Consider the following 16,482-nt stretch of genomic DNA (forward strand, 5'->3'; position numbering starts at 1 on the left):
TGACTCCCAGGGTCCTGCCTCTAACCAAGGTCCTTTCGTGGCTAGGGCGAGGGCAAAAAAGGGTCTCAGCATCTCTGCAGGCTCTGGGCTTTGTTCCTCACGTCCAGACATCACTTTGATCTCTCAATTTTGTGCTGGCTCGTTGTTTTAAGGGTTTTTGGCTAGGTTTGGTGAGGGGTCTCTCCCGCTGCATGCTGGATCCGATATCATTTGCATGTTGACTCAATGTCCTTTCTACTCCACAAGCTGGGTGTCATCTAGGAAGCAGCAGGGTGTCACTCGACAAAAGGGGCAATTCTTAACCATCAAACACAGGTAGTTAACAAAAACGACCTGTGATTACTATAACAAATAGTTAGAACTCCACCCTAGCAGCAACTGGTCCAATCTGTTCACTCCGCAACCTTTTTAAAAAAAATTGGCAGCTTTTTTTACTTATAAAACAAGAGACCCTGAAACACGACCGTAGTGCCCCAGAGCCCCGCAAGGCCCTTCCAGAGGCCCGTAATCCTTTCTTTCCCCAGTTGTTCCCCAAGCTCTCCCCAGCGCTCCATCATGCTGCTCCCAGCAGTCCCCGAGCCTCCTCCGGGGCCGAGCCGCGGCCTCGCCCGTCCCTCAGGGCCGCTGCCGGTGCTCAGCTCCCGCCTCCGGCGCTGCGAGCGCGGGGCGGCCCCGTCCGGAGGAGCCCCCCCGACCCTGCGCGGCCCCGCCGAGGCTCCCCCGCCCCAGGCCCGGCCCCGGCGCGGCCGTGCCCGGCTCCCGGCCGGCAGGAGCCGCTGCGGGCGCGGCGCGGCGGGGATGAGCGAGGCGGAGGGCGGCTCGGCCGCCGCCGTGGAGAAGCCGCCGCTGCCCGCGACCGGGCCCGGGGCGGCCGCGGCGGTCGCTGCCGCTGTTGCGGCCGCTGCCGCGGCGGCGGCGGCCGGGCCGGAGCCCGGCGCGCCGGCGGAGGAGGCGGCGGTGGTGTGGAGCCCGGAGGTGGAGGTGTGCTTGTTCCACGCTATGCTGGGCCACAAGCCCGTAGGTGAGTGCGGGCCGCGGCCTCCGGGAGCGGCGGGAGCCGGGGCTGGGAGCGGAGCGGGGCCGGGAAGCGGAGCGGGGCCGGGCGGGGGTTCCCGGATGGATCCAGCGGCCCCTGCAGCCGGGCCGGGCCCGCGGAGCGCGGCGGGGCCTGGGGAGGGAGCGCCGGGCCCGGCTGGGCCCCCGAGCCGCCGGGTGAGCGGCTGCCCTGCGCTTCCACAGCAGCACAGAGCGCTGGGTCCCTGCTTAGGCAGGGGCATTGCAGAGCACACGGCACGGGATGTGTCCAGACCGTTCTGGAATATTTCTAGTGGGGGAGGCTCCACAGCCTCTCTGGGCAGTGTGTTTCAGTGCTCGCAATAAAGAAGTTCTTCCTCGTATTCAGGTGGAGCTTCCTGTGCATCAGTTTCTGCCCATTGCTTTATGTCCTATTGCTCTTGACATCGCCCTTTAGATATTCATAAGCATTGTTGATGTCCCCTCTTAGATATCTCATCTGGAGACTGAACAGGCCCAGCTCCCTCCGCTTTTCATTGTCAGAGGGATGCTCCAGTTGCTCCTCTGTTGCCCTCAGTGGACCCGCAACCCACACCTGGAGCTCTGTGTCTCTCTTGTACTCAGGAGCCCAGAACTGGACACAGCACTCCCTGTACATCCCTTGGGATGTTTCTCACACAGCCCCTCTAAAAGCTCTGGCTGTGTGTTAGAATTACCCACAGGGGCACCCTCAGCTCCCCAGAGAACAGCACCTGCAGTGTAGGGTGAAAGATCTGCCTGCCCAGCTGCCAGCTGTCTCTCCTGCAGTGTATTGATTCCTTTTAACAACATGGCTTTTTACATTTATAAGTAAATAAATATTTTTTTTATATCTCTAAGTGTCATAAATAAAACTGTTAGCAGTGTTAATTGCTCTGGGTTCTTCCCCCAGGTGTGAATCGCCATTTCCACATGATTTGTATCCGGGATAAATTCAGCCAGAATATTGGACGGCAGATCTCATCCAAAGTGATCTGGGACCATCTCAGCACCATGTATGATATGCAGGCTCTTGTGAGTATAAAGGGTTGGTGCTGTTTCATGGAGTTCAGAAGTTTTGCCAGGCCAAAATCGCTGGGCCTGTCGTGCCTTTCATGGTACTTAGAATTAGGTGTCATTCCAGTGAGTTGATGGGGTTTTCCCTGAATAAAAAAGTAGATTAAGTAGGAGACAATAAAACCTGCAGTGGCTTGTGAGGTTTTTCAGGGTGTTTTAGATACCATGTTCTGACTTTGTTTGTTAAAGTTGCCTAATGCTGATCCAGAACATGTTTATATACATATATAAGTGTCAAATGAGAATGTTACCATTGTTTACATAGGAATTTGCTATGTTTGGGTTCTAAAAATGATATCAAATGATCCTGAGTTGAGCTCTCAGGTATCCTGACCTCAGTAATCAGTTTGGTATCAGAAGCCTCCTGATTCTTTAACATCTAAAATGTCTTGTTAAAAATTATTTAGCTCCTAATTGCATGTAAAATAGAACTTGAGATTGCATGTCAAGATTCAAATTAAAGTCTTTACCAGTCACTCACAGAGATCCTTCTTTTCTTTTAAGCATGAATCTGAGATTCTTCCATTCCCTAATATAGAGAAGAATTTTGCTCTTCCTGATGAAATGATTCAAGAAGTGAGAGAAGGTGAGATGTGATTGCAGTCTCTTGTTCTTGGTTGCTTTAATCTCATCTCAGAATCTTTAACAAAATTCCCCCCAAAAAACATGTATTGTCAAATCTAATAGAAATGTGCAGGAGTTTGACAGAAATCTCAGATTGAGCAGTGAGAGCTGGATTTTGAAATTTAGCTGATGTGTGCTATCCAAAGAAGAAACTAGAAAATTTGAGCACCTGCCAAGGACTCCTTGGGATATTTTAAACTTCAGTGGAATGTTTCTGAATTACTAGGTACACTAAAAATTCAGTGTAAAATCTTAGCACAAATAAGACATTGCAATATGTTTTGCTTGTTTAGCATTTCACTTTCTCATGTTAATAATAATTTCTTGGCACTGAATTAATGCTGAACGTTGCATGGAATATTTGCAAACATGCAACTATGCAGAGGCTACTAATCCAGAAAAAGTCCATGTGGTCTAAAACCATCTAACCATTGCCAACAATGCTTTCTGTAGGAAAAGTAATGATGGAAGAAGAAGTGAAAGAGGAAGTTTTAAAAGAAGAGATGGAAACGCATGCAGGTCCTGAAGAAGGTAATTTTGTAACTCTCTACTGTGTAATACGAGATTAAAAACCAACTGTAATTGAGAAATTAATGTTAAAATGTAAATCCAAATGCAGTGTACTTTGTGATTTGTACTCAGACTTAGCCTGTGCTCATGCTAAGAACTTGACTAACTTAAGAGTGCACAGAGTAAGCAGCTGCTTATTGAAAAGACTTCTTCTTTGCTCCTAATGCATCTGTACAAAGTTGTATAGCTTTGGAGATTTTTGGCTTTAATATGTACTTGACAAACCCCTGGGAGTCTGAAGGAATCTGAGGATCTCTGGAAGAAAGCTGAGTGATTTTTTTGAACTTGAATGCTCTGTGTTGGGAACTTTGTAGTCATGGGGGAAATAGGACCTATAAATCGAAAGAGATTGTAAAATTGCGTGCTGAAATGGGAAGGTGGGCAGAGTGCTTATTTTATTTTATTCTCATTATCTTGCTGCTTTTAAATAAAAGGCTTGTTTTCCTAACACTTTGCTGTAGAACAAGTCAAATGTGAACAATAGAGATCCTGCTATTTATCTTAACAGACAAAGCCAACTGCTATCTATATAATTTCATCATCTTTATATCACTGAATAAGTGGTGTTTAAAGACTGTAATAAAAGATCTAAAATGTATTTTAAAATATATTAAAATTTTGGGTGTTCAGTTTTAAAATTATCTATGGTACCAAATGTAATGACTCCTGTTGATTATAAATTCCATAGATTGGTCCTCTGTTTCTGTAAGTGTTCCTTTAATTATTTTAATATTAAGTGCTGTTTAATTCCACTTAATGAGTTTGATTTTTAGCCTGTCAAACTATATGCCTGTCTTTAAAGCAAATAATAAAAGCAAGATGTGCCTTTCTCAGAGATTTTTCCTTAAGACTTAAATGATGGACAAGTATGCTGAGAGTCAATTGTTTTGAGAAGTTTTATGGAATATAAAGAAGTTTGATAACACTCTTGTTTGCCTTTGTGTATGACTCTGATCTGGAATCATTACTTTGGTCCTGTTTCAGTTTTTGCACCCTCTGGAAGTTTAGGAAAAACAACAGAAAAGCCAAGCAGCAAAGAGAAAGAGAAAACTTCATCAGATCCTGGATCCAAAGAAGGGTCTGATAAGAGGAAGCGCAACAGAGTCACCGAGAAGGTTCTGAATGCCAACAGCAACCCCTCGAGTCCCAGCGCTGCCAAACGACGCAGGACGTAGAGCTGAGGAGCAGTGACAAACCCTGGCATGGGAGCAGGAAAAACAAGGAGCAGCACACAAACTTTGGGAGGAAGTAGAAGATACCTGAGCCAGTATTTGAGGAATCTGCGCGTTGGCTCTGTCTCTCCTGGGGGTTCTGGGCAGCAGCGAGGAGCTGCCACCCCCGGGGTGTGGGGACAAAGCTGGCAGAGGGGAGGGTGGGTGTGACAGTGGGTGACAGTGCCAGGGCTGCATTTCAAACCAGCAACACACTCTGTGTCAGCACAGCTCGTGGGAAGAGTGCCCCATGGGGCACATGGGCCATCAAGAGCAGAGGTGATTTCTGTAAATGTGGGATAGCTTTTTCTGCCATTGCTGTCTCTGACTTTACAGACCACCTGTGGGTAATGTTTGGCCATTTCCCTTCCATTTGTATCAAATGCCTCAATTTGTTGGTTCAGTAAAACTAAAATTATTTTAAATGCAGATGACCACTGCATTTGAAGCATTCTGTTGCTCTCATTGCTGGAGGAACCTCATTTCACCCTTTTTGATGTAAAATTTTTCAACCATAAGTAAAGTGAAAATTATAATGCCTCTAGCCCAAATACTTAATAAGTGTCCTAAATAAGATATCTGGTGATGACACATGGTTTTATAAGGGATCAGCTGAGCTGTGCCTGAATGTGGAGGTGTTGCTTCATCCATTTGTAATACAGTAGCGTATGACAGTGGGGTTTGTACTTAATTATTTATTTTTTTAAAGTAGTTTTAGTAGATGTGAATGGAATTGGTTTTCCAAAATGTTTGTTTTGTTCTACAACCGAAGAATCTTGCTGACATTGTAATGCTTATCTTTTATATGCTAGAACATTGAAATTTGATGAAGTTACTATTTTTGTGTTGTCAAAAGATGGATTGCAGTCAACACACACCTGTTAAATGGTGAATGAAGCAGGCTGAAATGGTACTGAATTTGTTTCATTATATTAACTATCAGTTAATAAAAAGAAGAATTACTTCTTGATCTCTCAGTATTGCCTTCAAGGTGAGGCACTAGGAGTCTTCTCATTTTTTGGTTGTATTCTAGGTACATAGCCAAGTTCTTGTCTGCCTAATTTGCTTCTCTTGTTTTATACAAAGAATAAATTTGACTTGTTTTTATTTTACTAAATGGCAGTTGTTGTGTGACTTGATTAAAATCTGGCCCAACTTATTTTAGAAGTAATTTAGCATTAAGCGTTGATTACTGTGTCATGATCTACATAGATTTTGGCCATAAAGTGCAGATTTTGGAACTCAAGTCTCATGTCCCTGTGGGCAAATCCTTCTCATCCATGGGATTCTAATCAAAAAGTTTTGCTCTACCAATGAAGTGTTTATACAGCTTGAAGTAGAAATAGTCGACAATGGTGTGTACGGGTGCAACCACCCAGCACCAACCTCATAGCATGGAAAGCCCACTTGGGGATTTCACAGTCAATGCAGCAATGCCGACTTTTTACGAATTGTTTGGATATGAAGCCGAGTATCAGCAAATGTAAACACTTTGCTTGTTGGCCCCTTTGCTTTCAGAGTGCTGGCTCGTTGGGAATGCTGTTCTTTGATCCCTGTTCCTGTACACGGCCGGCAATGCCGTTCTCTGTTCCCTGTTCCTGTCCGTTCTCTGATCCCTATTCCTGTACAAGGCCGGCAATGCCGTTCTCTGATCCCTGTTCCTGTGCAAGGCCGGCAATGCCGCTCTCTGATCCCTGTTCCTGTGCAAGGCCGGCAATGCCGTTCTCTGATCCCTGTTCCTGTACAAGGCTGGGAATGCCGTTCTCTGATCCCTGTTCCTGTGCAAGGCCGGCAATGCCGCTCTCTGATCCCTGTTCCTGTGCAAGGCCGGCAATGCCGTTCTCTGATCCCTGTTCCTGTACAAGGCCGGCAATGCCGTTCTCTGATCCCTGTTCCTGTGCAAGGCCGGCAATGCCGCTCTCTGATCCCTGTTCCTGTGCAAGGCTGGGAATGCCGTTCTCTGATCCCTGTTCCTGTGCAAGGCCGGCAATGCCGTTCTCTGATCCCTGTTCCTGTACAAGGCTGGGAATGCCGTTCTCTGATCCCTGTTCCTGTACAAGGCCGGCAATGCCGTTCTCTGATCCCTGTTCCTGTACAAGGCTGGGAATGCCGTTCTCTGATCCCTGTTCCTGTGCAAGGCCGGCAATGCCGCTCTCTGATCCCTGTTCCTGTGCAAGGCTGGGAATGCCGTTCTCTGATCCCTGTTCCTGTGCAAGGCCGGCAATGCCGTTCTCTGATCCCTGTTCCTGTACAAGGCTGGGAATGCCGTTCTCTGATCCCTGTTCCTGTACAAGGCCGGCAATGCCGTTCTCTGATCCCTGTTCCTGTACAAGGCTGGGAATGCCGTTCTCTGATCCCTGTTCCTGTGCAAGGCCGGCAATGCCGCTCTCTGATCCCTGTTCCTGTGCAAGGCTGGGAATGCCGTTCTCTGATCCCTGTTCCTGTGCAAGGCCGGCAATGCCGTTCTCTGATCCCTGTTCTGTACAAGGCCGGCAATGCCGTTCTCTGATCCCCGTCCCGAGTCCCGCTCCCTCCGCTCCGCCCGGGGCCCGCGGGCGGTGCCGGATCCCCCGGGCGCGGTGCGGGCGGGCGCAGAGCCCGCGCGGGCGGCGGCCAATGGGGCGCGGCGGCGCAGAAGGGGGCGGGGCGTGCCCGCGCTTCCGTCCCCCCGTTCCCCCCCACACGTGCCTGGGCTTTGTGCGCGCGGGCGGGCGGTCCCGCCGCTACATCCCGGTCCCTTTCGCTTTCCCTTTCTCTTCGCCTTCCCATGGCGGCCTGGTTCGCGCTCAGGGCGGAGGAGGACGAGGCGGAGGACGAGGCGAACCTCTGGAAGTACGACTCCACCTGGGAGGGGGAGGAGGAGGATGAGGAGGACGGCGAGGAGGAGGATGGCGGCGGAGGCGAGGCGGAGGGAGCGGCGGCGGAGGAGCCGGAGGATGCGGGGGAGCCTGCGGGGCAGGGCCGGGCGTGCGGCAGGTGGCACGGCCAGGTGCGTGTGGGGACAGGGGACAGGGGACGGAGCGGAGCCTGCGGGGCACGGCCAGGTGCGTGTGGGTACACGGGGACAGAGCGGAGCCTGCGGGGCGGCACGGCCTGAGGGGAGCCCTGCCAGCCCCTTGCCGGCCCTTCCTTGCCCGTTCCCGGGCACAGCCGCTGCTCGCTGCCCGCTCGGTGCCAGGCGAGGCTCCGCGGCCCTCGGGGGATCAGCGGCACGGAATTTGTCCTCGTCTTGGGGAAGCAAACCCCCCTAGAGGAGCAGGGTTTACGGGGGTGCTGTCACTTCATGTCTCCTTAAGGTCCATTACATTGCCACGAGCTGGGCGATGTAATTTTAATTTGTTTTTCCCCACCATTCCCTACGATGTGGGTGCTTTATCCCATAAGCACAGGTGGTGTGTGGCACCTGCCTGTTGGCCACTGCTGATGGCTGCTGGGTTTGATGTTATGGCATTGTGATGTTCTTTTAAGCTTTTGGTTGGTATCCTCAGCTTTGTGTGGTGGCTCTGTCATGCCATCAATAAAAATCCATTACATAACATCTGCTCAATTTTAAAAATGAGCTGTAACTCTTTATTTCTCGTAGACGTGTTGTATTTCTTAGGGAACGGGTGTAGAGCAACTCTGAAAACCAAAAAACTCGAGGTACGTGTGCAGTTTTGAGCAAGCTGCAAAACACAAGCACATGTGTCTGGTGCCTTAAAATAATGTTTATTTGAAATAAAATGAATTTGTTAGTCTTATCTGAGGTTTCTGTTAGTTTCAGTGGATTTCAGTTTGACATTGGGGGTCAGTAATTTCTTCTCCAGCATTGCTGTGGTAATTAGAGCTTTATACTTTTCAGTACTTCCCAGGAAAAACGCTACAGTCCTTTAACTCCTCCCCTTTCTGGGAAAGAGAAACCACTGCTTCACTTGGAGTTTCATTTCTACAGCTCGTCCTTATCTTTAGAATATGAATAGGCAGATAAAGCTTTCTAATGAATATACTTTTAAAGGAGCTTGATATTAAACTTCCTTTTTTTTTTTCCTTAATAAGCATTTAAAATAGAAATAACCATTTTTGAAGGAACAGGAAATTATCTGTGCACATAGATCTGGGAAAGGCCAAAGGTATTTTGGGTGGAATAGCTGTAATTCTGAAGGGAGGAGGCAGAGATTTCCTTTGAAGTTTTTTGCACTGTTGGAGTGCACTCTTATCAACTTTTCTTTTGTATGTGGCTGGACTTCACAAGTTTTAATAACTTCAGAACATTCCCATTGTTCTGTTTGAATGTGTTTGTTCTTCAGGTTCCTTGTTTTCCTTAGAGCAACTCTGGATGGTGACAACTGTAAAAGCAAGGACCATTTTTTCACTCCAGTGAGTGGACTTTTCCAGCTTTGCCTTACAAAGCAGGATGTTTTTGTCTCCGAGACAGCCCTGAAATATAATTCTGCATTTTCAAATAGGAGCTCTTCCTTCAGTGATGAATGTGTAATCACCTCTCTCTGGCAGTGTCCAAAAAATTGTGAGGGCACTGAGAATAAATGCACAAAGAAGCAGTAAATCTTCTGCTAACCATTTATGCCTTTGCAGCCTGTCCAAGGCATGGATCAATTTCCCAAACTTGTTCCTTACTTCTGCTTATTTTACACTAATTCTCATTCTTCTCCCCTCAGCTTGGATGGTTTTCTTTATGGCTGGAGCAGATAAAGTCTTTCTTTGGTATTGAGGTTAGAGTTATTTATTTTTATTTTCGCTATGCGCTTTCAAAACAAAGTTCTGCTTCTGTCTTTGCATTTCACTTGTGTCTCTGTTAGTGTTCACAGCCTGAAGTTCCTGCAGGTGTGTCTTTCCAGCTCTTTTGCATTTCAGTGCCTTAAGCTTCTATGGGTGAGCTTTGAAAACTTTGGGGGTTGTGTTCATTTTAAGAAGTTCCCTCTGAGACTGCTGTAACACCTGGAGTTCATGATCAGCTGTTTTAATAGCAAACCCATGGGCCTGCCTTCTCCTAAATCTGCATCAACAAGAGGTTCCAATCACTCTTCTGGACTCTTATCTTTCATGTTCCTGTGCCTTGTTCACAATCCACATCCCCTTTGGTTCCAGCAGCTTTCCAGCTGGTTTCTCAGCCAGAACCTCTTTCTGTCACTCTCTCCTGGTTATGTTCTCTGCTTCCCTTTGCCTTTCCCACAGCAATGCATGTTGTGCCTGGTGTGATGCAGGTTTGGAGTGTGAAACCCACTCAGTTTTGCTGTGAGACAAAAAGGTGTTGGATTTCTACAGGAAGGTTTCAGCCTTTGTGTTTCTTACCTGGAAAGAAAGGCCTTAAGTTTGGTAGAGACCCAGGAACAGCACCTGCTTGGAGGAGCAAAGCTGAGTTTTGCTGTCTTTGCTTCCCCATCTTGTTCTCTGGATTGCTGTGCTCCAGGTTTTCTTTTCCCTGGGTCTGGCTTCCTTCTGGACAAGCCTTCTGCAGCCTCTTCCACCATGGCATTGCACCTGTCTCTGTGCCTTCAATGACTCTTCAGCAAACCCCTTCTCTTTCTGAGTGGGAGCAGTCTGCTGCTCTCCTGTCCCACCTGGCTGTGTTCAAGGATGTTACTTTAGAACCTTAAATGTAAAGAATTTCTGGGATTATTTGGTAATTGGGAACAAAATTGTCATTAATGCCACATAACTGTCATCAGGATAACTGAATGGGTGACTTCCTTACAGCAATGTCTTACAAATGTAGACTAATTCCTGCCCTAATAATTAATGAACTATAGTGATCAGTGTTAGAAAATGATTTCATTTTTCTCTTGTGCATATGATGTTAAGAAATATCAAGTGAGGTTATGAAGTAACTTGGGGGAGGTTTTGCTGCTTCTTTCTTCTAAATTTCATTTAATGCTTGTTTTGCAAGTTTCTGCACATCTTACACCCATTTCCCAACTTCCCTGTTCTCTCTGTGAGCTGGCATTGAACCCCCTGGCTGTGCTGTGCTTTGGGTGCCTTCTGTTCATGAGCAGTCTTGTTCCTTTTGGTGCTTCTCAATTCACAGAACACTGTAATAAAATCCTGTCATGGTTTGGGATAAGATGGTTCAGCGCTCAGCAAGATTGCACCTGTCTGTGTTGCTTGTGAAATGTAACAAAATCCCTTATCACTGAGGTCATCAAATGTATGAATAAATAAATATGTATGTATTGCAGCTAAAATGCACTTTAAACTAAGGCATACTTGGAACTTCTATTTCCATGAAGTAGTTCAGAGGGGGAAATGAAGCTGTTCTTTGTGAGTTCTGTCTAAATGTGACACTTGGAATGAATCTAGCACATCTGTGATGAGAACCTGGTGCCTGTTCATGTGCCTGGCACCACAGGTTTTTCTCTGTAGCAATTTGAATTATGCATAAAATACAGTGAATTCAGCTGTAACTAGGTAAATCTGTCACTTGGCAACTAATAAGGATCCTGTGAGTCACTGCTGTGGGTATTCTCATTTTGTATCTATTTTTTTATTTTCTTAGTCAAGTTTGGTTTCAAAATGTTCCAACTAAATGTTTTCTATTTGCAGGATCAAAGCTCAAATTCCTCACTGCTGTCTTGGAGGAGTTTTCAGGTAGGCTTGACATAAAATTTGGTTACATGGAAAGATGAGTAATATTGAAGGTTATGATTGGAAGAGAAGTCCAATAAAATAAATATTTAATGTGACCATGTGGCTCTGGTGCTATCCACTGTCTAAATCAGCAAGGCTGATCTTGAGCGTAAAGCAAAGATGAAGAAAACTTTTATTTCAGCAAGGTCTGCAGGAAATGAGAATCTTGAATTCAAGGTATATTTCTGCATCCTAAATTCTGCAATTTTAAGGTCTAGCCTCTCTTCACTAGGGTTTATAGCAGCTCAGAGACATGTCTTGTTTTGAAACCTTTGAGTTAAGGAAAAACAATCCCATTTTCATATTTGGGATTTCCAGCTTGTTCTGATCTTTTCCATTGGCAAACCCAAGTGGGATGAAAGGTATACACCTTGATTAATAAGATGAGAAGAAAAAAAAAAGTATTTTGGTGACAGGAGATGGTGTTATCTTCTCTTAGTTTAAATTTGTCTTCAGGAATGCAGAGACATGGCTACAGCACCAGTCTGGTTGGTTTTGGGGGTGCTGGGAGTGCAGAGGACATGCAGGGGAACCTGTATGGGGTGCTGAATTCAGTCAGGGCATTATATAATGTTATTTTATTTTGCAGAAGGTGATTTTGTGATTTTATTCTGAGTCTCTGCTCTGTCTCTTCTCCGCAGTGCAGCGGGAGGCGCAACTGGACCGCGGCGCGAGACCTGCAGAGATACAGAAACCATTACCCAGTAGGTGCCCCTGGGGCTGCTCCTCACCTCTCCTGCTGCAGGAGCTCTTCCTGCATCTGGGAGCTCCTTTTTGCCTTTGCTTTACAGGCTCAGCACCTTCCAAGGATTCATTTGTGAGGGGGAAGGGATGATGTGCATGTGGGTGCATCAGAAGCAAGCTGCTACTTGCCAAAGCACATTTGGAGGATTTAGCTTGAAATGTGTAGGGAATGTGAGGGAAAGCAAAGGGAAGTATTGCCTTTTAAAGGGTTGCTGTTTGTTCATTTCTTGTTCTCATCTCCAGGATTTGAAAGAACCAGAGAATGAGGAGGATGAAGAAATGTGGAACTTAAGCTTTTACAAAAATGAGATTGCTTTTATGCCCCACGGTGAGTGCCTTGTGTGGTGGCTGCTGATGCCATCTACTGCAGCTGGGTGATGAGAGAGTAGTTTCATCCATGTGAGACAATAACAAACCAAACCAAGCAACCAACCAAAACCACCACCCAAACCAATAAAAACCCATCAAGAACTTCAATTATTAAATATTCCTGCTGTATTATCCTTAGTATTCTGGTGGTAGGAAACAAAGGTATTTTTCTGGCTGGTTGTCTTGTTGGAGGAGCTAATGCTTATCTGTAAATATCTGAGTTAGGATAGTGAGCTGTGTGGAGTGACTGACTGGCTAACTTTATTTTGGTATCACTTCTTGCCTGACCTTTTCCTTTTCCTTGCAGGTGTGCATATTGAAACTCTGCTCTCATCTTGGGGGGACAAGTATGAAACACTGGAAGAAAACCATTCCTACATACAGTGGTAAATTGTTTGCACGAACACAGTGCCTCTCTAGTTGTGCCTTTTGTAAGTGTCAGGTGGATCCGTGTTACTGATTTCAGCTTCACACATGGCCCAAAATTGCTTCAGTTAATTGAGATGCACTCCTGAGGAAGGAGAGCACTAGAACTCCTGAAAGCACAGGTTTCTAGTGCAGCTGTGGCAATAGATTCCAGTCCTTTGTGGTCTTGTGGCACAAAGTTAAGGCAAGGAGAGAGATCCACATAGGCAAAGTTTTTTGTTATTAGTGTAGACAATACTTTTATGGGAGGAGTTTACTAGAACAAAACTTCTGTGTCCCTAAGGATGGGAGTTCTCCAAGAGCTGCCTGTGATACCACAAATTTTGGAATCTGTTTTGGTTTTAACACGTTGGGTACCCTGGGTTGGATGTCATCTTTGCTCATCTGACCTGAAAATTCCATTCTCTTCAGGCTGTTCCCTTTACGTGAGCATGGGATGAACTGGCGTGCCAGGCCACTCACCTGTCAAGAAATCCAGGTATTTATTTTAAGCATTTGTCTCTTTCTTCTTTGAGATCTGAAGGGTGTTAAGATCTCCCCTAAATACCTTGTATTTGAAGTCTAGTGTTTTTTTCTGTTGTTTCCTTGGGTTTTTAGTGTGCACAGAGCTCACAGTGAAGCATTTGGCTGTCTTGTGTCAGCAGTGAAATGCTAATGATACAATCAACCCTTGTTTAGAATTCAGGTGCCCTTAATCTGGTGCAGGTAATTAGGGAGTTGCATTTTTTTTTCCTAATTGCTGTGTCCTGTTTTCAGGCCTTCAGGAAGTCCAAGGAAGTCATGGACAGGTTTTTACGTGCTTACAAGCTCATGCTGGGATTTTATGGAATCAACCTGGTCAATGAAGAAACTGGAGAACTTGAGAGAGCAGAGAATTGGCGTGAACGATTTGAAAACTTGAACAGGTGATTGTGTTGATGCTGTTGAGCATTTACTGCAGCCAGGCACTTCTTTGAAGGGGAAAACAAAGTCTAAGCCTAGGAAACCCCCAGCCATAGAGGAATGGAGACTTTTGTTGATAAATGTTATCTAGTGAAAGTATTTTTAACTTGTATTCTCTTAAGCTACAAAATAGAAGTCTTTCCATATGGTTCCCTGGTTGTTTATGAAGCACCCTTAATGTGTGTAAAATGCTGTGAGTCCTTGTGTGAAAAGTGCTCTGCAAATGGGATGGTTTTATATTATTGCAGGTTTTGTGGAGTAAGTAACAACCCTTCCTGGTGATACTAACCTCTTGAAAGGAGTGAGCATAATCACAAAAGAAAAAACAACTTGAAGTCTGTGAAGTATTAAAATAAAAAAGGAAAAACCAGCTGTGTCTAGCTTAAGTCCTGAGGTTTTGGCAGCATCCTTTCATGCCTGTATTCTCCACACTGCAGGCTCTCCGTCAGGGGCAGGACTTGTGTACCTGCTCCAACATGGTGGTTCTTACCTACTGGTGGCTGATTCAGAAAGCCAGAACCTTTCCAAGCAGCTGATGATGAATCCTGTCAGCCCAGCGAGGGTTAGGAAGGAGCTGCTGAAGGCAAACAGCAGCAGTGGGTGCCTTAAAAGTAAGCCCATCTGTGCTCCCATTTGCATTGTCAAACAGTCTTTAATGGCTCACAGTCAGTAAAGGATAAAACATTTTCCAGATGTCCCAGAGGTTCACGGTGACTTGTAAGGCTTTCCCTTGATAGCTTTGCTTATCTGTTTTCTCCAGGTTCAGCCACAACAATTTGAGGATTACTCGCATCCTGAAGTGCCTGGGGGAGATGGGATATGAAGACTATCAAGTGCACTTGGTGAAGTTTTTCCTCACAGAAACTCTTGTTGAGGAGACATTACCAAATGTCAAGAGAAGTGCCTTGGATTACTTCCTGTTCACTGTCAGGAGCAAAGAAAAGAGGAGGGAACTCATCCACTACGCTTGGCAACACTTCAAACCTCAGAGCAGCTTCGTGTGGGGGCCTCGTGACAAACTCCAAAAGTACAGACCCCGCTCTGCCAGGGCACAGCTGCACCAAAGGCCTGAGGATAAACAGGACGCTCAGTGTCAGAAATGTGATCCTGTGGAGAAGGATCAGAACCAGTGCTCAGAGGTGGAACAGAAAGCTGCAGATGCTGCGGAGTTGCAGCCTGAAATGAGTGATGAACATGTAAAGGAGAAGATAAGCAAATGTGTTCTGAAGGCAGGAAATGATGAAGGGGAGAAAGAAGCTTCATTTGGCCAGCTGGAGGAAGAGGATTTAAAAAATGAAGCTGAGGAAGGGCAGGGTACTGCAGAGAATGATTGCACAAAGGAGAGCAAGAAGAGAAAACTGAATGCAGGTTTGGCAGGTGCTAAAGGCGACGGATCATTGAAAAACTCTGCTGATATTGAAAACATTTCCCATAATCTGGGAGAGTGTGCAATTGATGCAGAGATCCCCTGCTCAGAGCCAGGCTCCCAGGCAGAGGAGGCTCAGGAGGCTCTGAAGGAAGATGATTCAAGCACCAAAGAGCCGGCGGCGCCGGAGGCCGCAGACGCGGCTGTGAAACGCAGGAAGGTTGATAAAAAAACATCCAGAGGCAAACAAGTGAGCTTGGCCATAAACCTGAGCATGGGGCCCTCAGCCTCTGCTGCCAAGGCAAATCCATCTGCTGCTAATGGTGAGGCTGGAAAAGGAGGTGTCAGTGAGGAAAATGCAGCTGTGGAAGTGCCAAGTGAGAAGGAGGGTGGTGGTGATGCAGATGGTGGGGCTGTGAGAGCCCCAGCTGCTTCCAGGCCCCCCAGGACTGGCTGCACTGCTCCAGTCAAGGATGGCTGCAAGTCCAGTGGAGAGCAAAACTCAGCAGGGGGTGATCAGCACCGCTGCAACAGCAAACTCATGGGGGGTAAAAGTGAACTAGATGGAGTAGGACAGCAGGAAAAGGTGGAAAAGGCAGGTGAAAAAGGGCAAGCAGAAGACGCAGACAAGAAGCAAGCTCCAGAGAGTCATGAGCAGAGCATAACACCCACTTGTCCTGAAGAAAACAGTGCTAAGGTCCCACCAGAGAAAGGTGAAGGCTCTGAGAATGGAGCAGAGCCTGGTGGAGAGCAGGGAGCAGCAGAGTGAGAGCAGCACAGCGAGCACCTGAGCCAGCAGAGATGGCACTGCCCTGTACTGGGAGCCAGCTTTGGTGGCTTGGAGAACTGAATAAACGTCCTTTGGGATGATCCAGCTGGCCCCTGTCTCACTTTCACTCTTCCATGATTTTTCATCATCTGTAGTAAACTCACTGAGATCCAGCTCTTGGTTACCCTAAAGAGGAAAACTTTATTTACTCATCTTCATGGACAGGCTGGGTTTTATCTGATGTTCAGGGCTATCTTGGAGCAACGGGGATTTTTGCACTTTGCTTTGATTCTGGTTATGTCCCTACTGAAAGAGAAGAGGAAAACTGATCTGTCTCCTTGTTTGAATTACCTAAGTATTTATTAAAGACATGATTTTTAATGTAAAGACAGCATGACCTAATTTGCCAGGCCTTTCTATTGCTGTGTGACTTCTATTTGTTACTGTGAAAGGCTGTACCTTCCCAGGAGTTTTTTCCTGGCAGAATTGCTGTTTCTCTAAAAGAGATGAGTATATGGATTTCACATGATGTCAATGTAGTTGCCTCTCTTCCTATAAGGAAAGTAGGTTTGGCTTTAGACTGGGATAGATCTTTAGCCAAAATGTGTCTCTGACCAGTGTGAACCTTTGTGTAGAGATTCTGTTCTCTCGAGATGCAAAGTGCTGAGGAATTCTCTTTATCCCCACAGAGGTTGCTTTGTAGTTCTTGTTGGAGTTAAGACTACAAATTG

The 16,482-nt window shown here is 46.3% G+C and overlaps 2 protein-coding genes across 2 annotated transcripts; both read left to right on the forward strand.

Moving 5' to 3' along the window:
* The first annotated feature begins 798 nt into the window (after positions 1–798).
* On the forward strand, positions 799–5,631 carry MRGBP (MRG domain binding protein). Its single transcript, XM_054274571.1, has 5 exons — positions 799–1,021; positions 1,946–2,067; positions 2,614–2,695; positions 3,187–3,264; positions 4,288–5,631. Exons 1-5 carry the CDS (start codon positions 799–801, stop codon positions 4,476–4,478), a joined length of 696 nt encoding a protein of 231 aa, XP_054130546.1. The 3' UTR covers positions 4,479–5,631.
* Positions 5,632–7,187: 1,556 nt separating this feature from the next.
* On the forward strand, positions 7,188–15,977 carry OGFR (opioid growth factor receptor). The gene is made up of 8 exons (XM_054274754.1): positions 7,188–7,503; positions 11,052–11,096; positions 11,777–11,839; positions 12,123–12,207; positions 12,556–12,634; positions 13,086–13,152; positions 13,431–13,579; positions 14,377–15,977. The coding sequence occupies exons 1-8, from the start codon at positions 7,282–7,284 to the stop codon at positions 15,749–15,751; spliced, it is 2,085 nt and encodes a 694-aa protein (XP_054130729.1). The 5' UTR covers positions 7,188–7,281; the 3' UTR covers positions 15,752–15,977.
* Positions 15,978–16,482: the final 505 nt, after the last annotated feature.

Source organism: Melozone crissalis, unplaced genomic scaffold, assembly GCF_028551555.1.
Source record: "Melozone crissalis strain CALT ecotype California unplaced genomic scaffold, PUWL_Pcris_2 ptg000017l_1, whole genome shotgun sequence".
Lineage (NCBI taxonomy): Eukaryota > Metazoa > Chordata > Aves > Passeriformes > Passerellidae > Melozone > Melozone crissalis.